This window comes from Notothenia rossii (genome assembly GCF_949606895.1).
Source record: "Notothenia rossii genome assembly, chromosome: 6".
Lineage (NCBI taxonomy): Eukaryota > Metazoa > Chordata > Actinopteri > Perciformes > Nototheniidae > Notothenia > Notothenia rossii.
In genome coordinates, this window is record NC_136909.1 from 11,790,293 (window position 1) to 11,813,405 (window position 23,113).

The 23,113-nt window shown below is 43.3% G+C and overlaps 2 protein-coding genes across 7 annotated transcripts in view; both read right to left on the bottom strand.

Annotated features, from left to right (window-relative positions):
- The window catches only part of osbp2b (oxysterol binding protein 2b), a 50,523-nt gene extending 44,529 nt beyond the window's left edge, over positions 1 to 5,994 (bottom strand). The window contains exon 1 of one of the 5 annotated variants that reach the window (XM_079690114.1): positions 5,092 to 5,994. In XM_079690114.1, coding sequence (XP_079546240.1) covers positions 5,092 to 5,246 — 155 coding nt within the window. In that variant the 5' untranslated portion in view covers positions 5,247 to 5,994. Of the gene's footprint in view, positions 1 to 1,376; positions 1,473 to 5,091 lie in introns of those variants that run through there. The other 4 variants (XM_079690116.1, XM_079690115.1, XM_079690117.1 and 1 more) reach the window with 4 other exon arrangements.
- A 1,159-nt stretch (positions 5,995 to 7,153) lies between these two features.
- Positions 7,154 to 20,920, bottom strand: rasl10a (RAS-like, family 10, member A). Of its 2 annotated transcripts, none has more exons than XM_079690135.1 (3): positions 19,944 to 20,920; positions 11,155 to 11,279; positions 7,154 to 9,256 (listed from the first exon to the last, which is right to left on the bottom strand). In XM_079690135.1, the coding sequence occupies exons 1-3, from the start codon at positions 20,157 to 20,159 to the stop codon at positions 8,986 to 8,988; spliced, it is 612 nt and encodes a 203-aa protein (XP_079546261.1). In that variant the 5' UTR covers positions 20,160 to 20,920; the 3' UTR covers positions 7,154 to 8,985. The 2 variants fall into 2 exon arrangements, with proteins under 2 accessions (XP_079546261.1, XP_079546262.1); XM_079690136.1 differs by lacking the exon at positions 19,944 to 20,920 and adding an exon at positions 11,377 to 11,861 and having other exon boundaries at positions 11,155 to 11,278.
- Positions 20,921 to 23,113: the final 2,193 nt, after the last annotated feature.

Genomic DNA, 23,113 nt, shown 5'->3' on the forward strand with positions numbered 1-23,113 from the left:
ACAGTAGTCTAGATAACAAGGCCATTGTCTGCCTCCAAGCCTCTGTAGCGAACGAAACCAAACAATGAATAGCAGCGTGAACAAAGAGAGAACACAGTGTGAGAGGTGATAGAAAGAGAGAGCGACAGCAGAGAAGAGAGCCAAAGCAGCAGAGCAAGAGATTAGAACAAAGGGCAAGAGCAAGAGAGTTAAGAATATGCACTGTGTGTGTAAGACAATTTATAGTGTGCATGTTTCCAAAACCTCTCGAATGAAACACCTGCAGAATAATGTTAATACTTTCGTGAAACATCCAGAACAGAAAATACTGTTGAATTGTTTTGTAATGGGGTTCGGGATAAAAGAGAATAACTCAAAGTCAAGAGAAACGTTTATAATTGTTTGGTGGGAAGCAGGCTGCCTGTCATCCTGTCACGGTGAGAGAAGCCTAGTTTCAGAGCAGGGATGGAACATCATGTCCCGCAGAGAGCTGAGTGGATGCAGTCACACACACCACCCCCCCCCCCCCCCCCCCCCCCCACCACCACCACCACCACCACCACCACAGACAGCTGATTTTGCTGATTAAGACCCTCATCCACAGAGCAGCAAGTAATCAGCAAAATCACATGCTGTGCTGGTAGTTTAAAAATTAAACCAACACATCCTCAACCTTCAGGGTCACATGATAGCCCATCCATACTCTCAGAACCCACCCAAACTGAAGCATGCAGCCATGCAGTCGTGTGGATGCATTTGCAATTGCGGGTGCTAACATCCATTTATCCATCTTCAGTGAGCCTTTGTTGCCACCGGCAGCTGCCAGCCAGCAGCTCTTAACACTAAACCAGTCTACTTTGACATTGCCTTATTTAGTCAGAGGTTGAAGTGCATTAATAAGTTCTGCCAGGCAGTGATTTCCCTCACACCGCTTCTACTTGCTGGAGTCAAGTCTTGTTATAATGCCAATCCACGACAAGCATTTCAGTGTTCTGCTCTTCTGGCGGCGCTATGGTTCACATCAGCTGCACAGACAAGATCGCACTGGAGCCGTGTGGGGTCGTGTGGAGAGGGGCAGGGACCCTCAACATCCCTCTTTCCAGCCTTGCCAAGCCCGAGCTCAGCTGCCAAGTCCTGTCTGTAAGTGGGTCAACAAACCCAGGGTGCTGCTGACGAGTAAGATGAGGTCCACACTGATCGTTTCGGCCCTGTGGGAAGGCAAGGCCATGCAAAGGCCATGAAATAAACAGACAAGGAAACCACAAAAGCTGGGAAAGAGAGAGACTACAGGGACATTAAGGCACTAGGAGGGGAGGGGGTGAAGGTGGGTGCAGCTGAGGACATGAGAGAGGGTCCTGCATGTTGAGCCGAGCCAGGAAAGAGTTGCAGTGCTTTACCTGTCAGTCCCCTGTGCACATATCCTGATAAAACACAAATCCACCGATCTGGAGCATGTAATGACAGAACAACAACCAGTGAACAACACACGACAGACAGCCAAAAAGCATGCGGAGATTTGTACAGAGACAGGCAGAGGAAATACAACACAGTACTCAGAGCATGAGAACGTAGGAAGGTTTTGTCGAGGCTGGGGGCTGAAATATCACAAGTCATGGAGGGACAGCCAGAGAAACGCTGGGGAAAGTGCTGTGCTGAAAACAGAAGGGAAACATAAGACAAGAAAACTAAAGCCATGAAACAGCAACATGGTGAACATGACATGGCCTGCAGACAGATGGGATGCTGAGAATGTGTCTCCCTGCTCTCTGTAACATCACCCTGCTGCTCACCTCGACATAGAAACACCCAGACGGGCTACACACACAGAGACACATCAGAGACACATCAGAGACACAACACACACACACACACACACACACACACACACACACACACACACACACACACACACACACACACACACACACACACACACACACACACACACACACACACACACACACACACACACACACACACACACACACACACACACACACACACACACACACACACACACACACACACACACACACACACACACACACACACACACACACACACACACACACACACACACACAGCTGAGGCCAACTGAGAGCCCATTAACTAAATTAGATCACAGCATCCCCATCTCTTGCTCCAGTCACTCTGCTGATGTGCTAGGCTAGTAAACAGGGTTCACGACAGGCTCTTCCCTCCAGCTGGGCCCAAAGCTGGCGAGCTGACCACTCTCTCATCACGCCACCCTGCACCCACGAGCTGAGCGAGTCAAAACACAACAACCTGACAAGGGACACAAGAAGGTACCTTACCACCACTGAGCATTTCAATGTATTATCTAGTCACTACCCTGCAGCTAAGAAGGAAACGAGGCAGGCCTACTGCACTATAAAAGGAGTCACTCAGCTATAATTGCACTCAAACCTTTAAGGCCCCGTAAGCATACCTTAAGCACCAAGGAAGATTGGTTTTTAAGAAGTGAGTAAGATTGGTTCAGAGTATTACAACTTTGAGTTTTTCTTAAAGGAATTCAAAAGGAAAGAAGCTCAGTGTGAGAAGGAGGACAAAGATCTTGACACATTTTCGGGTGAAACGGCTCGATTAGGCTCTTTTGGATGATTTAGACAAAAAAGACCTCAAGGCTGATGAAGTCTAAAAGACTGCCAGTCTTGCAGTGTCAGAGCCTAAATGAATCAATAACAAGTGCTATGTTGAATCTCTGTAAAACTCATTACACTTAAACAGGCGCAAGTGCTGAGTGTGTTAGTCCGCCCAGAGTCCAAGCATCGATTACCGTCCTCCATTGCCCTTTGGCGTCTCAGCGACGAGTTGGAGAGGCAAGCCATTGTTCTGAAAACAGCAGGCCTTGGGAATTGAAAATCTCTATCAGGTTATGGGCTAGACCTCTTATTGAGAAGTCAGTCACTATAGATTTATCAGTAATACAAACTGGCATTTAAAAAAAAGGGCAAACAAATACTCAACATCGCAAATCAAACAACTGATAAGTCATATTGAAAATGAGAGCGGTCCTATTATTATTAGTGTTGGTAGAAGAACTGGAATATTCTCTATGTTTCAGTCCTTATATTTTAGGACAAGGAACTGTGACTGTTTCCCTGTCACTTCCCTAACAATAGAGGTGCAGACAGGCAAGCAGAGGAGGCACAGACAGAGGAGGCACAGACAGAGGAGCACAAAGCCTGGAGTCAGACACACACAATGCGGCCTGCCAGGAAGACATCAGTGGAGGGGACAACCCGTTGCTTCACTGCCTCTGAGCTCAGATGTCTATGGGCTACCTTTACTTCAGGTACAGCAGTCACCTTACAACATAATGGACTATTCATAGAGGGGAGAGGCAACAGGCGTCTTTTCTTTCACCACAAGCTCAGGCAGGAGTAGGACTTTGGCAACTTTACCTCTGTGTCAAATAGCACTGCTGACAACGCAAGACAAAAGAGTGCTGAAGAAGGCTGGAGGGTGGGATGAAATGGGCTCTGAATGTGGCGTTGACCTGATCTGAACATTCTAATTTTACAAGATGGCATTTACTGTATGACTGTTGGAGCTGCAGGGAAGCAATGTGAGTCAATGTTTTGGCCTGCAGTCCCAGGACCCAGACTGAAACGGGAACTAATGAAGTGCACAAAGGACAACGTGGCCCAGAAGGCGATATGGCAGAATATTTGAATGTTGACAAAAGCATAAAAAGTGAAAGAAAGCTGGATGGTTGAACAAGCAAAAGCCCAGCAGTGAAATCAAGTGAAAGTACCAAGCTCTTTAGGGACAAAACAATCACAATCCTGGGGCTGGCTCAGGTGACAGCTCTGAAAGTGCTAGACATTGTACCTTGAGGGACTTCCACAGAGCATGTGACAGTTTATTCACCTGATGGTAAGGTTAACATTAGACAAACAATTATAAAGTGTTGCTGTTGCTGTTTTACAATCTAATCAGACCACCATTTACAATATACATGAATTCTCTGTGATAAGGCACACGGAATGTTTTTTTGGCAGAAGTATTAAATGTGTGTTGTGCTTTATGATGCCTCTAGTCCGCTGCCACACCTGTGGAAACATGAGTCCTACTGTCCTGCAGCTGAGAAGGAAACGAGACAGGTCTACTGCACTATAAAATGTAAGGATTCACTGATACGGCAGCTTTAGTTGCAGTCAAATCTTTTATGCCCTGTAATCATACCCTAAGCACCAAGGAAGACTGACTTTAAGAGGTGTATATGATTGCTTCAGAGTATTAAAACTGAGTTTTTTTTTAATTAAGTAATTAAAAATGAAAGAAGTTAAGGAGAGGGAGGACAAAGGTCTTGTCACATTTTCTGATGAAACGGCTGGATTTCAGATGGATGATATAAAAAGACTTCCAGTCTTGCAGTATCAGGGCTAAAATGAATCAATAACAAGTCAAGTGCTATGTATAATCTCTGTAAAACACTTGTGCATGAAGCACAGCCACAGGTGTTACGCTATTGTAAAGCTAAGGTTAGCTCACAGCTCTGTCTATCAGAGTGAAAGAGATGGATGATAATATTAGCAACAATCTCTTGCATCTCGTTTCGGTCATCATTCAGAGTGGCTTTTTAACTCTCTATCTAATGCAATTAATTAAGTAATTTAGCAAACAAAAACATGACATTTATCATGAATTACATATTTGTCGTTGACGTTGTCTTTTCTAACAACACCTTTAAAAGAGGAGTTTAATATATATATATAATACCGAGGAGTATCCAGCTGTCACAGACTAAGACTAGCAAATTAGCTTACTATGCTAGCTAACGTCCATACCAACTGTAGCCCCTTCCTGACACTTTAATGACTTAGAAGTTGTGTTGCCATTACTGCTGTGTGAGTATCTATATGTGTTGGTGCCTTTCATCAATATAGAGTCATTCAAAGTAAAAACGTCTACGTATTTATCACTGTCAGCTTGAAGGGAACAGGCAGCTGACTCTGTGCGTTTGACATCTAGCTGTTAGCCTGATGCTAGCCAGCTGAGGCAGCCAGCTGTAAGGATGCACCGACACATGAAGCGACCAAGTCCGCGTTTACTTTGAGAAATAATGCACCCTGCATCTTTATTTACCTGTAATATGAAAGCAGGCCATTGCTGAGGACAAACCATCTCCGCTGGTACCCTTTCAAATAGTTGGTCCATTTAAAAAGCCAGCCTTTGTAAGTATCCGACCCTGGAGCTGGGGCCGCGGCAGAGGCGGAGCTGCCCTTCCCCGGATCGCTCATCCTCCGACCGGGATGAACCGGGGACAGCGAGGACAGGGACACGTCCCACCGGGACGACCGTGGCTAGGACGTTGGCACTGACGGGTGAGCTGGAAAGAGGAGGGTCCGGTCTAGGGCGAGAGACACCACCGTGAACCCCTTTCACATGACGCCGGAATGGACTCCAAAGGAAGGACGAGAAGTGATGCCAAGACACTTTGCTGATGCAGACTGCAGAGTATCCAGAGCATAGAGCTGGACAGAGTAGAAAGGGAGTTCCTTGCATGGCCATTCAATAATTAGATAATGCTTTGACCAAATCAACAATGTTTTTTTCCATGATGACAGTGCCAAACAGTTTGAGGCTGTCCTGTTAGGAGGGAGCGGCTTCTGTTACTATTAATAAAGTTTAAATGGAAATTGCAGCTCTATCGATTCAAGTCTACAATACTGACTTGCACCACGTGATGTTGTTATCTTAACATTCCTAAACATTTGACATGCGGTTTGGCTGTTGGTTTCACTTGTCAGGTGGGTAGACGTAGAATATACATAATTTAAGCTTATTGAATGATAAACTGTAGTGATAAGCTTTTGGCATCAATTCACACAGGTCTATGTAAAAAGTTCATCTTATCATTAAATGTACGAAAACCTAAAATCGATAGTCGGAATTTGAGGTCACATTATTTTTTAAAGCTTCCGTTTCATGTGAGCCATTGACAACATATGTATACTGCTCCGGACAAATACGACACACCTCTTTTTATTGGATTTAAGGGCTTTATTTTATAAAGAAGCTTCCAAATCCCAAACTTTACCAATAAAAATTGACTGTCTAATTATCATTGAAATGTTTTTTAAATATAACATAGAAAAAGCACTATAACCCACTGTCTTGTTTTTTCCATTTTAGAAATAAAATGATGTGTGAATTTGGAGTCACTGGATCACATTACATTAATACTATAAAAAAACAATTGAACTATTTATAATGTTCCCTAATATTGGAAAGTTAGCACATTAATTGTTAGTTTATACAGTCTATTGTTTGCTCGGAGGTGTTGAAAATAACATTGGTTTCGTGTCATTCTAACTTTAAAATAACTTAAGTAATACAATACATTCTGTGTTGTACAATATTTTCCTATAAATGTGGTGAGTATGAGTATAAGGAAATGCAGGAAATGGAAGCACTCGGGTAAAATACTGTACAGTACTTGAGTAAATGTACTGAGTTTCTTTAAACCTCAGAATTACATGATCATTGGCATACGTTTCTCGTTTACCAACAAGGTCTGATTATCAAACAGACAAAGCAGAAAAGTGACAGATCCTCTGAGGCACCAAATGCCAGGACCACTTACTGTTTATATACTTTTGGTAGTAGGCCTATGCATTAACACTCTGTCTTGAAGAGTATAAATGTCTAAAATGTATATTATCACAATTTTCTTAATTTGTTTGCGACAGGGTAAATTCAATTGCGCATGCCTGTAGAAATAGGAGGTCAGGAGTTGATAATGGTACACAACAAATGATTTCCCCTGTATTCAATGAGAGGTTAATGTAGCCAGGTTACCCACAGAAGAAAGGCGGAGATGATTTAAAGAACTATCAGTGCGGAGATAATTTCACAACTAAAGTTCTTAAACAGTATATTACTGACTCATTATAACCTAACCACCTTAAATGAAAGTATATTAGCTATTACAATGGGGAGTTCACCAGATGATCACCAAGTGTTGAGTACATTTAAGAATACATTTTAAACTCAAAGTAAATAGTGGGTTCAGTGTGTGATGCCTGATCCGTTGTTCTTTGATTTGGCTCCTGATAACAATGCGTTACCACACGGTGGCAATGTTGTCAAATGATCTTAATGTGATGTAATTTTAGAACAAGATTGAAAAGTGACCAGAGTGAGGTTGCTGTTCTCAAAAGCATTTAATGTTTCATTATGTAAAAAAAAATACTCACAGTACTTATTACACAATAAAAATAAATATAAGTAACGTTTCTGATAAAAAAAACGGTAGCCCTTTTTATTAGGAAACGCGCACACAGACAAACTGATGAGAACTCATGCTACACACAGTTGCTGCTACATATTTCTTTTTTTTACTAGAAAAAAAATAAACAAAAAACTAACACAGCCATCTGCCCTGATGAAGGGTGCACTACATCATTGAGAGAATCAAGAGCTGGTGCTCTCGCATGCCATTGAAAAACATCCACATTCACTCCGCTCAGCTGCTCATTACAGTGTCAGAAAACCATTACAAAAATTAATCACAATATTATATTTTCACATCAGTGCAATTGAACCCTGACCCGTTGGCTCTACCAACAAAAGCATGCAAGTCAATTACTCCATGAATCACTCTTATATACAATAGGTCTGCTTACTTTCAGTGCAGCCATGTTCACACTGCCTAACTAGGTCTAATCAAATGAAAAAGCAACTGTTCACATTACCAATTGGATACTATTGACTTACTGATAAGAAAGCTTTTTCAAGGTTCCCTGTGTGTCTGTGTTACACTCATGGGGTGTTTTATGGAAGTCACTAAGCTCTGCTTCCTTATATCTGCAAGATATCGGAGTGAGAGGATTACGTCTACTATACGTGAGGCATTTTTAGTATAATGTGGGAATACATACAGTCAGCCAGGACATGTGAGATTTTTATTGCTCCTCCCTAATCCAGATTCTACATCAGTCGTTAGTCTTTTGCCGTGCCTGTCCTTTGCTTGCCTGAATGTCAGCTATCAAACGTGCCACACACACACACACACACACACACACACACACACACACACACACACACACACACACACACACACACACACACACACACACACACACACACACACACACACACACACACACACACACACACACACACACACACACACACACACACACACACACACACACTGCGTGAACAGGTTCTTGTTTCAGGCTCTGCAGCCTCCTGCAGTTCCCTGGATTGAATGTATTCTTCAGAAACAGACACTGAGTAAGGGGAGGGAGCATATTAAAGCCAACATCGTGATAGGGACTGCAGCATTTTCTGCAGCAAGACAACCTTAAAACCCCTGTCGTCTGAACAAACAGCTTTCTCTGTATAGGCCAAGTTTAATACAGGGAAGTCAAAGGAAAAAAAGAATGCAGGCAACTTCTCAGAATCCAAAATGTATCTACACATATTGAAAGACTCCCCCTGGAAGTGAAGCTTATTTATTTGAGCTCTGTTTTATATTTTGTTGAACATAAACCCTCAATCAAATCAAAATCTGTTAGATATGACTTTTCTGAATGAAGGAAGACTCTATATTGCTGCCACTTGTTTAAAGTCTCACAATGTTAGCCTCACCCTGTCAGGCCCTACATCCACGACACAACCCTCTAAAGACCTGTCGCTGTGTCATTTGGGAAGCCTCAAATGAGTTACCGTCGAGTTGATGTAAGAAAAAAGAACTGTACTTTGCTATTCATATTGGTTTTCACTTGCTTTCTATACATCCTTCCTTGCATTTACACATTTGGTAGAATCTGACTAGGAAGTGGTTGGATGACTGTGTGAAATGTGGGTATCTTTTACAGCGCAAGAGACTATAACCTCATTGTGAAAAATCAGCTCAGTAAAGCAGGAGGCCACAGGGTATTCTTCCAGCCATTTATATAAAAAGTCCAGTTTTCTTTCTCCACTGCCCCTCCACTCCTGAGGTGAGAGGGCTGGAGGGAGCTCTCGGGCTCACATGATGCTGCAGCGGTTCCTCTGCAGCGCCCCCTGCAGGCGGATTGCGGTATGGTTCCCGCGCATGCCGCGTGACACAGCGATGCCGAGCAGCTCTTTGAAGAGCAGGACGACGTGCCAGTTAAACTTGGCTGAGCACTCCACATAGCCACACTTCCAGGTCTTTTTCACCAGGACTGATACCGCCCTGCGAGGCATGAAGCGCTGCCGCTGCAGATCTCTCTTGGTGCCCACCACCAGGATTGGCACCTCACTACTGCTGCCTTCCCTGCGGGGGCAAGTGAGACCAGAAGAGAAAAAGGTTAATTAAAAAAATCACCAATATTTGTGTGTTTTTGTCGGTGGCTTGGAGTGCGCAAAATGCCTGTGTTTTTCTCTTCCTTCGGAGGTGTGCGTGGGAGGACTGGAGGATTAGTGCTCCAAGGCTCAGGGGGCCTCCCACCACTCTCTGCTGCAACTGGTGAACAGCATCATGAAGGGTTAACATGTATAGAAAGCCAGAGGTGGGAATAAATAAGTGACTTGGGATTTACAGTATAATGCTTCTTACAGTGTTCAAAAAATTAAACATCTAGGAGAAGTGCATCCATTTCTAGTAACACGGATTAGTGGGAGTTTGGAAATCCAATCTGAAGCTCTAATTTAAATGAGAGAAGGATGACTACAGCAAAGTACAAAAAGGATTTTAGAGCAAATACCATCAAGGAAAGAAGGCTCATTATGTCAATTTGATTTATTACAATGAGATTATTTTTGGTTGGGGGCCAAAGCCAGGAGAGCAAGGAGCTTTAAAGAGGTTTTTTCTTGAAAAATAACATAACAACTACCTACTGTTGAATTCACTATTAAAAAGGCACATTGTTAATCTCAAGGCAGCAGTGAGTGTAACATCAAGACATCTGTTCACCTGTTCAACTCAATGTCAAATATGGTATATATATTGTTCAAGCTGCTGCTTTCACTAATGCGGAATAATGTTTTCTTTTTGATACATCGTGCCTCTGACAAGTACTTGCATGCATGTGCATATTTGCACGTCTGCCTTCACAGATGGATAGATAGCTTGGCGGAAAGAAAAAGCAGAGAGAGAAATGTACAGTATCGTTTTCAAGCCATCTGAGGCGAAGTTCTCAAAGATGTAGGGTTGAGAAAACACATTCCAGTTATTGAGTCTGTGCGTCATCTTCCCTGAGGTGGGCTTCATACTAAAATGCCAAAGAAAATAGAAAAACAAGTTCATTCTGGCTTCAACTGATTATGTCAACAGAATTGTGCTGAGCATTTTAAGATTATATTTTCTATAGTTGACATTTATAGTACACCCCTCCTCCCCACTCGTGCTGCAACAGCCTCCATTATTCAATATTTCAGTACCCGTCCCTTCTCTGCTTTGTCCTTCCCGTCTGCAGTCTGGTCTCAGAGCTTTTTGATTATACAGTTCTCCTGTTTTACATTCACCCTTCCTTCCCTCTAGTTGCTGGTGATAATGGTTTTCTGTCACGGGCTATGAACATTCATGGCAACACATTTGCAGCCGCAGGTAGGTGGGGATACTCTGTGCATTGGCAGTTTGGCCGTGTACATACATAGCAGCACAAATGAGGCCACTCATTGTACTCTTTCAATATGTAAATATATGCATGAATGCCAACAGCGAGGATGTAAGTGCAGGTGATGCCTTTCATTGGTATTTCCCCCCCCCCCCCACAAGTGTAAGGTTCTTTCTGCCTCTTGCGTGTGTTCAAAGCCTGCCAGGAGACATTTATTACATCTCCCTCTGGTTCTTATACTTCCTGTTTTCTTGTAGCTGTGCTCTGTCTAACAAAAGGAAAAATATCCCCACAAATGTATCTTCAAAATCACTACTGAAATGTCAGACTGCTCTCGTGCAGAAATGACAGCATCAAATGTCCTTACTAAGCTGTCAGGATGCAGTGGGGACTGTGCTAAATTAAAATATAGCACCATGCGCAGACTTTCACTGTCACACTGTCACAGACGTGTAATTGTCCTGCTCTGTGGAAGGTCTGTGAAATGGCAAGCTGTTACCAGACGGATGAAATGGTGATGAGATTAGAAATCAACGCTGAGGCTAAACAAGCTGTATGTCACTCTGCTGAATGTTCAGAAACAATCATCCTAGCTGAGAGCGGGGTGTCGTCATACCTGTACTCCACTATCTGCTGTCTGATCATCTTGACGTATTCAAAGCTCTCCACGCAGCAGATGTCGTACACCAGGATGTAGGCGTTGGCATTGCGAACACCTCTGCAGCGCAAATCCAGCCACTCCTACAGGACACACACAGAGGGGACAACATCATTGCACAAACAATCATATAGTATGAGATAGATCATTTTTAACCATGTTTGAGTTAAGTCCGCCATCCCTTTGGTCTGAAATCTCTCAACAACAACTGTATGTGTGGCCGGAGCTGGGCCGCCCACCGTTGCGCCCAGTTTGGCAAATGGTGTATCTGAGGGACCATGGGGTTGGGGTTAGAGGGCGACATAAAATCCAGGATCTCTGCAGCTCTGTGGTCCACCAGGTTGTGAAGCCTCCATCTGGTGAAGGAACCCCTTTGCAGGCCAGGCCTGTTCAGGAAGCGCCTCACTCTGCAGGTTGCTTCCTCCCAGGTCTTTCAGAGTCGAACCGTTCGCCCTACGGCTGGCCACCACTCAAATGTCCACCATCTTCCTCGGTCTACTGGCCCTCAGGACAATGCAGCGAGTCCACTTCGAGCCCCTGTGTCTAATTCCCAGTCTGCCGTTTTCAGGCCTTTCTTATATTCACTGTCGGGTCGACGATGCAGAAGTGGGGGGTAGATGTGACCGGATGTCTTCTCCCTCTGTGACGCTGCTTGGCACCATGCCAGCGCACCTGCTATTTAAGTGGAGGTGACAAATCTGCTCCCTCCCGTTTTGTTAATTGCTGCCTTGGTGAGCCCAAGCAATGTCCTTCTCCCTCCTCCCTGGAGAACTTTTAGAAAATGATATTGTTTATGATTAGAAATGTAATTATGTATAAATAAAATAACAATTGTGGTAATATCCTTACACTGTCTCTGCCTGTGGTGTTCAAACGAACCTGATTGCCTTTTATTAAATTGGATAAACTTTAGCTTTAGTAATTTCCTGGGGGCGAAACTCCCCCAGGTTGCGTCGTCAGCAAACCGAGCATTTTATACGAGCACCACACCGCCACATATGGATGATATTTTGTACAGATATCCAGGGGGCCCATTGACTGACATCGGTACATTTCTTTCCATGTCACAATGAGATAGACTAGTTTCGAGTGAAATATCATTCAAGTATTGTCTAGATCGCACTGGATTAACTTTAATATCATTGCTGATCCTCTGGATTTAAATTTACTGTCACAAAAACTCACTTTTGTCCAAAATTAACCCATTAAGCTCAACTTTAGTCTCTCATTAGCAAATGTTAGCATGAATGATAACACACTAAACTATGATGGTGAGCAAAGTAAATATTGCATGTTAAACACATTTAGTAATATATTGTATTTGATACGCCAAGATCATGTTATCATGCTAATGTTGCCCTATAGCTCAAAGCAATGCGGTCGCTATATAGCCTCGTAGATCTAACAGCATACAATGTACAGACTAATACAAAACAATACCAGAGAGTGAAGCCGACCAGCACATAGGATGTGTTTCTGTAATTATTCTGCACTTTGGCCTGTAAGTCATTGTTTGTCTGCATCTGCTGGTTAACCTCTGTCAGAAAAGAGCAGAGGGTAAGTTGTAGATGCATGGCTCTGCGGAGTCCCACAGCCTAGAATAAAGTCATAAAACAGTGTGACAGTAAGCACTGCGCCATGTCCCATTTACACATGTTCAAGGACAATGGCTTTACAGCTTGTAAAAGATAAGCTAACATGGAGCCTTCTGTCAGGAAAATAAGAACGAACCCATACTACTGTTTAACTCGTGTCGTCGGTCGGTTGCTCGGCTGAGCTTTGTGATGCAGTGCACACACGGCAGCATTGGTCGGATGGTGATGAGTAAACAAAGCGCATGGGACAAGTGGGTACAATGGAACCTGACAGGAGGAAAGTTGCTTCAATAGAAACACAGGGACCCATTCTCCTGTTCATGCTGTTCCTCTCAGGACTGTCTGCACCCCACCATTACTGTCACCTCCTCTAACAGCATGTAATAAATTCATAAGCATTTAAAAGAGGGGAGGGAAATAACAGGAACTTCTGGGGGTGGGAAGAAAGGATCTGCTGTGGATAAAGGGGTGAGCAGACCGGGTCGACATCACCTCTGGTGTGCATGCACATGCGTGTGGTGCAGTGGGTTGTGCGTTGGTGTTGGGATCAGGGGGGTCACAGGTTCAAACCCCACTGCAGTCAGCATGTCGTTGTGTCCCTGGGCAACACACTTCACCCCAAATTGCTTCAGTGGGGATTGCCCACAGTACTGAGTATGTAAGTCGCTTTGGATAAAAGCTTCTAAAAAGTGACATGTAATGTAATCATGTTTTGTTCCATTCACTTCGACTTAATGTATACATGCGAACAGTGGATACTATTCTGCCTCTGTATTTATAAAGAGACGAGACATGATGGTGACATCATTCGTCTGAAAGGAGAAGTTTGACCATATTGGGCAATACATACATTCACTTTGTTTAACAGGGTTTGATGAGAGAGATTCAGTAATGATGTATCTGGAACCAGCAGCCAGTTAGCCTTTACCTTAATGAGTTTAGTTAAAACACGGGAAACAGCTAGTCGAGCTCTCTCCATATAAAAACAACATTTGCCCAACAGCAGAACATTTGTAAACAAGTAACCTTGTTTGCTAAATGTACAGGAAAGTGGAGCCATCAACTGGTTAGCTTAGCATAAAGACTGAAGTGAATGGGTAACCTTCCTTTAACTTCTAAGCAGGTATATTACCAGCAATGATCAATTCTAAGCAGGTTTGTTAAAACATACGTTTTATTTGTATCGATTAACATTTTTAGCACAGAACTTTTGTTTTCCGCAAAAGATATTCCCATAAAAACATGTATGACCAATGCAAAACTGTATTTATTTAGTTAATATGCTTCTATCTTGTTTGCTTAAAGCTCTGTTACTTGACGTTACTTCTTTGTTTGGTTTTTGTCAGATGCACCTGCGCCTCAGAGATTACAGAGATGACTCTTTGCAGCTCTGAGTGTTGCTTTGTGCAGCTTTAAAAAATCAACGTGCTGATTCTAATTAGCACCAAGCTGCTAAAATAAACCTAATTTGTGGCGGTGTTGAGAGAGCATGGTACTGTAGTCATTTATCCATATGGTGCTTTCGTTATTTGTTTATCTCCTGCAACAGATTGAACAATTTGAAATAGGAATGAGACATCTAATTGAATTGCTCTTAATGTTGAAGAAAAATGTGCTTTTCAAATCTACAGGCTGTCAAGGCAGTCTGTACACATAAGATGAAGTGATCATTTCTGACAAGGGAAGCTCAGAGAACAGACGATGATCAGCTTTAACATCTAATGTGGATGAAGCCATCACATCTGTGTCAGCGAGGAATTATTTAACTCTATTTGAAATGCACGGGGGCGTTTTCTGGGTGTATCTGTGTGTGTGAGGAAGAAACAGCATCACACATCAGTAAGAAGAAAATGAGGCCGAGCACGCATGGACACAAACATTTGGCACAGGGATGATTGCAATCAAAAGGAAAAGAGAAGACCGAGGAAGTACATGGGACACGTTGATGTGAAACTGGTATAAATGTGATTATTATCTGCGGCCCTCTCCAGGTTGAATCAGTTGTCAGAAAGACTGTATTTTATATTATTTCTGGGTGTCCAATACAATTTTAAGTCATTTCACGCTCCTTTAAAGAAAATATTTGCCCAACGAACTTGACATGAAAAGCATATCATCACAGCTCACCCTCTTCTGATAATTTAAGAAATTGAATGTAAGATGCGCGCATGTGCTTCAGTTGCAGCCTCACATCCCTGTGAAGCTAAAAATAGCTGCATGTGTTCTCATCTCATATCTCTTTGTCATCCAAGTCTTTTTTTTTTAAATACGGAGGAGGGGCTAAAAACAGAAACACTGCTTCACCAAAGCAAGACAAGAGACCACAGAAAGGTAATAATAGCTGCCTAGGAGGAGAGGAGAGTGCAGCAGAACACATCTGATGAACTGAACTCAAATGAATTTCAAATGCATGTGTGGGCATGTTTGTTTGTGTGTGTGCTTGCAGGATTTGAGAGTGCCTGTGGGAGCGTGAATGTGAGTGTGGTGGCACTGTCTGTTTCCTCCAGTCGGGCTCTTTCACGCGCCGCACACAGAAAGAGCATCTCACCCTTCGTTCCTCAAGAGCGTTAAACAGAACATGTTTCCCTGACAACCATAAGCTGTGGTCAGTTTTCAGAAGGCAAAGCTGTCACGTCTCCTGTCATTAGGTGAGGCAGCTTAGCGGTAATGAGAAGTTGTGATGGATCGATACTCAGGAGCACAGGAGGAAGGTCGGTGTAACCTTTTTGGGGGAGGGGTGCTGAGCAATTAAAGCGGTGTCACACGCAGGCCACCCGAGCAGATTTGCAATTCAAATGTGTTACATCTCCCGGGGATAAAACTCCCATTACTCAAGGGTGACCTATGCAAATCCGCCATTAAAATGTTCAGATCTTATTGGTGTTTGATTAATGCACTTTGTTGGAGATGATTCGGGGAGGATGAGCTGTTTCGGATTCCTTCCAAGCACACAGTAACACAAAATACATTTTACTTGTATATAATGAGTGATTGCGTTTGACTTATCTTATGACCATGAATTGTTAATTTTAAATCCAGAGCTAAAACAGATTTACACAAGTTGATAAAAGCAGAGATCAACCTTTTTGCAAACACAATTATGGGCCTTAATTATTCCTTTAGTCAAGCTTGCATATTGAGCTGTCAATTGTTAAGAACTAATTGAAATGCTTCTATTCTAATCTAATTTGTTTTCATTTTAATTTTCAAAGACCACAAAAGCTTTCAACTCCTTTTAGAAAAAAACTGACCCAACAGGCTTCACAGACACAGGTGGGGTAGGTCATTTTGGAGAAACCAGGCTCGAGTGCGCTAGAATTTGAAAATACACAACCGGAAAAAATCTGCCACTTCCTTACAGAGCCCCTCCTCCAACACACACGACCACGCACATGACCAATGAGGGCACGAGATAAGTTTGTGCACAGATGGAAGGCTGACAGGCAGGTAGGCCATCCACTTACTTTAGCCAGGCCGGCCCAGATGATTGGTCGTACTTTTTATAGTACTACGGCTTCCACAGATGACATTTTTATGGATTTTTTTGTCAAAGCACTTCAGATATTCATTGCTATCGGGATGTTAAGAGCATTCCATGGAATATAACAAAAAGTGTATCTCGAGCCGGTTTCTCAAACTTACCTACCCCACCTTTAAATGTTGCCTGCCTGTACCGAGTCAAAAATACACCATGTATAAAAAGCAATAATTTGCTTCAGAGAAATCGTCCAGAAAGAGCAGGAAAGGGAGCGGGAGCATTGTGTGTGTGGGAGGAAGTCATGGAGATACATTATGGCTAGAACTAAACAAGAGAACAAGAAGAATCTTTGCTGAATCCGCTGTCAAGCTTAAATCCATCTGTCGTTGCAGCCTATTGACACAGTGTGACAGATGCTCTTTAAACGCAATGCTATCAGCAACAGGCAGACATACTGCAAAGCAAACAGATCATTACAACATGAGAGCCTGACAGTGAGCTAATAGAAATCTTGCCCGTCTCAAGCATCGGAAAGGATCAAAATGGCTGTCTGCGTGGTTAAAGTGGGGTCAGAAGTAACCTGCCAGAACATCACTACTCTTCCATCAAATATAATCTGAACGGATGAGAAACTGCCATGCTGCATATGCATGGAGGCGTACTGACTCACTCCATTCTGCAGCTTATTCGTTATTGTTCCAGAGGACATTATAAAACCTAATTTGGTAACCCTTACTACGACAGTGTCCATTAAACTCTGTGCAACCTTCCTAATTGACTGCAGCAAATTCCTACTGTCTCCTATGTTGCTCTTTTATTCCCAGCAGAGTTCCAGCTGGGGACTGTGCTTTCATTCAATCTGCTGTGTGCTGCGAGTACATTACATGTTACTTGTTAGACGCTTTTATCCAAAGCGACTAACATACTCAATACTGTGGCCAATCCCCACAGGAGCAATTTGGGGTGAAGTGTCTTGCCCAGAGACACAACGACATTTGCAGTGGGGTTTGAACACGCCTCCCTAGTACATTTTTATTTGACTTTCTTTCTGCTGTCCGTTGCCTGTGACACAGGTTACGTTGCCCTGTCCACCGGGTAAATACAGAGCTGGGCTGGGAGTAAAAAAGGAAATAAAAGTGACATGTCTCATCGCTGCTCCGGCTGTGAATAGAGGACGTCAGAAAACCAAGCGAGAGAGCGGCTTCAGAACGAGCAGGATAAACCTGTCTGAGACTTGTTGTGTCCGCACTCAGCTAATGGTTTTCTCTGCGTTTACAGTGCACTTACAAAGAGGGTCTGCTCGCAACAGTACACTTTGAAATGAGCATGAAATGTTCACACAACATGATGTCGAATGATGACTCAAACTTTGGGACTCGCACTCCCACACGTTAACTCATAAGACTCATCTTGCTCATTCCTGCTATATGCTCCCCAACCAGCTGGGTCCCTGGTGGTGTTTAAGCACCACTTAACATAAGTAAGAAAAAAATCTATCAGAAAGTCTTAGCAGAGGGTCTCTGTGGGCAGGACACAATGAAGCACCCTGCAGACCTTTTAAGCCTCACAAACAACAAAACATCACATCTGGTAGAATGGCTACATGTAACTCAGCCAGATGTTTCCTACGTTTGCATCAGGCTTTTCTGAGCGTGAAGCAAATCAACACTCGAGGAGGCATCTCATTTAAGCTGTTGGTTTCTTTGGCCCGATCTCATTTTCTCAGTGGCACTTGGTCTGTGTAGATAACAGCAGCTGTTCTTGGGGGAGCTTTGTGTGACTCAGACGGGAGAGAGGCAGCAGCAGTCAGGTGTGATGACCTTGGAGAGGTCTCTATCTCGACAGCCTCAAAGCCTGAACAAAGGCTGAAATGGACAGGAGTCGACACACGCCTCCAGTGAATAGAGGCTTGGAGTGGCCACGTTGTTTCATTGCCAAAGCACAGAGACACACACACCAAATCCATACTCCTTTGTACCTCTGTGGCTGGAGAGAAATAACTTAACGGACAGGATCAGATATTTTTCAATCCCTCTTAACCCTCCTGTTGTGTTCAGCTCAAACATGACCGATTTCCCCTCAATCATAAATATTGTGTTTTACATTTGATTGGCCTTATGATATCCTTCACAGTAGGCATTTTAACATATACAATTACTGATCACCACTTTCATTGTGTTTATCCATCAGATACACACACCCACAAATCAAATTTAATTTTAGAATACGTTTCCAGTGTCTAATCAATGCAGTTATTCATGAGTCATCTGAGAGGTTGTTTACAGGGTGTTAAATAAAAATGTGTGATGATTAATGTTTTTTGTGTTAATGGAAGAGCAGTTAAAACCGCAGTCCGGAAACACAAGGGTAAGGGGGGGAGAAACAACACAACAGGTGGGTTAAACAACACTCTTGCATGTACTGAAAGTGTTCCTCCGTCACACATTGGCTGTGAAGACATCCTTACATTATTTCAAAGTTAGTGATGGATTATGAGTTCACCGAATACGAGGGTTTAGCAGTCACTGAATCAAATCAATCTTGAGACGTAACGGCTTCGTTAATGGCTAATTCCCACTTTTAGTTCCCACAGTGCTGAAGTGAAGTGCAGGAACATTTGCAACTAAATGTATTGTAACTTTAGACGATATCCACTTAGTAAAACAAAGCACACTTTTGTGGCTCATCTTTGCTTTGGCAACTTTAAAATAAATATTTGCGCAGAGTGAGGACACTGATTCCCCCCCCCCCCCCTATCATTTACGTTGGAAGTGCTTTAGGAGGGTATGTTTTAAAGGGCAATATGGACAAGAGAAACGATTACAGTGTCCAATAATGCTTTTAAGATAAGATAAGATACATGTTAATGTCATCCATCTGTGAACAATGCTGTACAAATGAAGGACATGGCGTTCCTCCTGGGCACAGGTGCAAAACAAAGCATGAATGATGCAACACTCAGTGGGAGCAAAGCAAACATTACATTTTGATTGGAAATTGTATTAAACTTACTTTTCTTAAATGCAAATTGTATGACTATGTTGTGAACAAAAGTGAACCTAGAGACAATCAATATTTCCAGAGTTTAAGATAATTCCTAATGTCTTCAATCCAGAAAAAGCTTAGAAGAGAATACAAACTGTTGGAGCAACACCACATGTATGATCCTGCAATCAGATGTGCCTCCAACTAATGAAGTGTGGCATATGACCATGAATAAAAGGCCAGTCTGTTCTATTTCTACACGGGGAGTTGGACCAGGTGCTGTGGGGATGCCTGCAGCAGAATCCTGCTATTAATGTCTGACCATATGGGACACATTTAACCCAAACACCAGCAGAACCAGTACACTGCGGCCAACTCGTCTCTGAAACTGTCATGATTAATAAACAAAAGCAGCTGGCATTGCTTCTTCATGAAAGGGGGGTTGAGTTTAAAGCGTCAAAGTGAAGATCACAAAGGGTTTAAGTCAGTCAGGTCTCCATAGCAACTAGACTAGGGACACCAGATAGTGATAGAGGAATAAATAAAATAGGTGTAATTGTATTTTGAAGACCATAGGCTGTGAACAGAATTAACTATAGATGTAAGAGATTCAGGCAATGTGAGGGTGGATGAATCACCACCTTCAATAAAGTTCAACCTATAAGTCCTCAGACAGAGGCTGTGTGTACCTGACTGGAGCTGGATGGAAAGGAGGAGATTGGCGGGACGTCCAGGATCTTTAGCTCATACATGTTCCCGTTGAGGATGACGGAGGGTCTGTACACATATCTGGTCCTGGTCGGCGTGTACACCTCCGAGAAATCGTTATAGATGAACTGGCGGATTATAGAAGTTTTCCCCACTCCGGGAGCACCGATGACTGCGATACTCAGCGTCTCCACCATTCCTGGAGCTCGGGTTCAGCACCATGGACAGCGACGACAACAACCACAGATGTGACAGTCCAGAAACGCAGCTGGCCGCCGCTGTTTGGGATGCTGCTCCGATGGAATTCAATCCACCTTCTGCTCACCCTTTCCCTTCACCCAGCAGCCTCTGAATCACCTCAGCTGGGTTCAACTGGGTGCAGTTAAACGAAGCGGCGGCTGCATAAAAACACCCACCCTGTCGAGAAAGCGAGAAACTTTATCTCCAGGCTGAGGGAGGAGGGAAAAAAAGACCCTTGCAGCTTGAAGGTTGTCAAAAATAAAGCTTAACTACGAAGATGCAGATGGAGGGGGTTTTCAATGCTTCTGCAATCCAACACAGAAACTCTTGTGGACATCTCCAGACGACCTCCTCCCCCGAGAGGAAGCGAAAAAAGTCCGTTCTTGTTGTCCCCGAATGGACATAATCTCACCCAGGCTAGACTGTGACCTTGTCCAGACGCACAGGAGCCCTCAGTGTCTTCATTGATTATCTCCTCTGCACCTCTTACTAATTTCCTCCGATGCAGCACCGCCGCGCTCCTCCATCACACAGCCGCCAGCCTTTTAAATGAGCTTCCCAATCCCACGTGCTCGGAAATTGCACACAAACCCCATAATCTTCTTGTTTTGTCGATGACAGAAAGATAGATTCACATCTGCGTGATTCAAAAGACAAGATGCAGTCCACACAGCCTGCAGACGTGCGTTTTCTGTAAAGGCATCTGGAGCCTATTAACGAGCACTGTGCGTGTGTGTGTGAGTGAGAGAGTGTGTCTGCTGTTGGAGAGACATGCGCTGGTGAAGACTGCTCTATCTTTCTCTCCCCCTCTCATCACTCGCTATATCCCTGCCCCGCTCATCCAATAGGATTATGTCGTGCGCAAGGCGTGTGAGAGCCTTGAGCTCCAATACGCCAACAAATAAATGGCACAGGAAAAGGCCAAACTCCATACATCATATGAGGGACATTCATGAGCGGCGTGAGACTGGACATCATTTGCTCTGAGGCGCTCGACTTATTATTGGACAGGGTCTTCGGGCAGGCCAGGGTCGGCGTGTCCCATCAATCACTGCGGGGTGACAGCGAGCACATCACGGGCGCAAATCACAATAGCAAGTCGGGGGAATAAACATTACGAAGTTTTTGGGCCCTGAGAATATAGGGAGATGAGCTTGTAACCTCTGCTGATTGTTTTTGAATGCAGCACTTCATTAAAGCACCGTTTATTGGGAGGTAGTAGTCCAGTTTGGTGCTTATCAAGGCAGGATATTCAATAAGGCAGGTATAGGCATTTGCCCTGCAGGGGCCCCAAAGCCTACAGACTCATGCCTCGGCCTAAGGCGTGTTTTTCTACTTGTTCCTTCTTGCGGGTGTTTTAGCTTCACTGTGCAGATCTGGAAAGGTGAATTTCAAATGAATCAACTGGAACATTTAAGTTTCTCTGTGCTCATAACATTTTTTGATTTTGAGGAAAAGGCCTAACATTGTTTGAATGAAACCATGTCCGTGGGCAAAACTAAATCGTTACGGCTTCATTATTTCCAATGATATTATACATATTTTTGACTAAATTAAGACAAATCAGACACAAGGGCAGGTATTTATAGACCTGGTGTTGATTGTTTCTGTTTAAATGTAATGTCCTTGAATCCCTTTTTGCTATAATTAATCAAGTCTAAAGGAGTAAGACAAATGTAAACAGACTTTGACGTGATTGTAATCCTCTTCAATGGACTCTCCTTCCTGGTGAATTAAAGATCTGTCAAAAACAGAGATCAAGAGCCCTGCTGCATGAGGATAAACACCAGCCAAACGTTTCACAAAATCGACAGGATTAGCAAATGACTCATCGACTATTAATACAGCCATTTGGTAAATGTATAAACCCTTTGCAAAGGCTGCCTTAAAACTCGAGGGCCAAAAATGAAATACGTTTTAAAAGCAGTCTCAAGAAGGCCTGTTTGCATTAGAGCTGCATGGAAAACAACAAGTGTCACAGTAAGAACATGCCATTGTTTATTACGTTATGTTTTAAGTCCCTTGCTGCAGGAGCAAAACACACCTGTAAAACGTATTAATCAAATAATTGAATATAAAACTGAGGAGTAATTCTGCTGTTTATTGAATAGCCTACTGTTACTGTTGATTCCTATAGGGTTAGTATAGGGGGTAGGGTTATATATATTAATTCCTGTTCTAACCCTATCCTATAGATTAGACTCCCTTTACGCTAAATAATAAAAACCAAAGTATTTAGAAGTTGTGTTGTAAAGAAATAAAAAACAATTAGGACAATATAATTATATATCACTTTCTGGGTATTAACTTTTACAAGTATTTAAGTCAATCTTTTTTTATAATAAGGTCTGAGCCTTCTTTCGAATTTCATTGCAGTGTCGCCCCCTGTTGGAAAGCATTAGTCACATGGGGTGAATATTATAGATCATTATTCACTTGTAGAAGAGTGTGTTGGAAGCAGCGCTGACTGCTCTCTGGGCGGTGAGGACGGTGCATCTTTCAAATCGAGCTGACCTTTATTATCCACAGCGGAACAGATCGGAGACGGGAGCTTTGTGTTCAGAGCAGGCGATGCAGTTGAACTCCTGGTTAAGATTTCTCAAGTATTTCGGACATTAAAAACCCTGTCACCCCTTCAGAGGAGCTGCTCCACCTTAAGGTGCGGCACGCTGTGGATACACATCAGACTTACCTTAGAGCTGAAGGTTGAACGACACTGACATTTGTATGCAAAGCTGTGAAGGCTGCAAAGCTGCAAGGGTTGCAGGTCTGTCAGAGTAGAGCTGAGAACACGAGAGGAGACGTGAGCGACTCCAAAGGTCATCAGCGACTCTATAAAGTACGGACTGTGAAAACACTTCCCGGGGCTTTGGGGAAGTGACGTTTACCCAGCAAATAAACTGACATAACA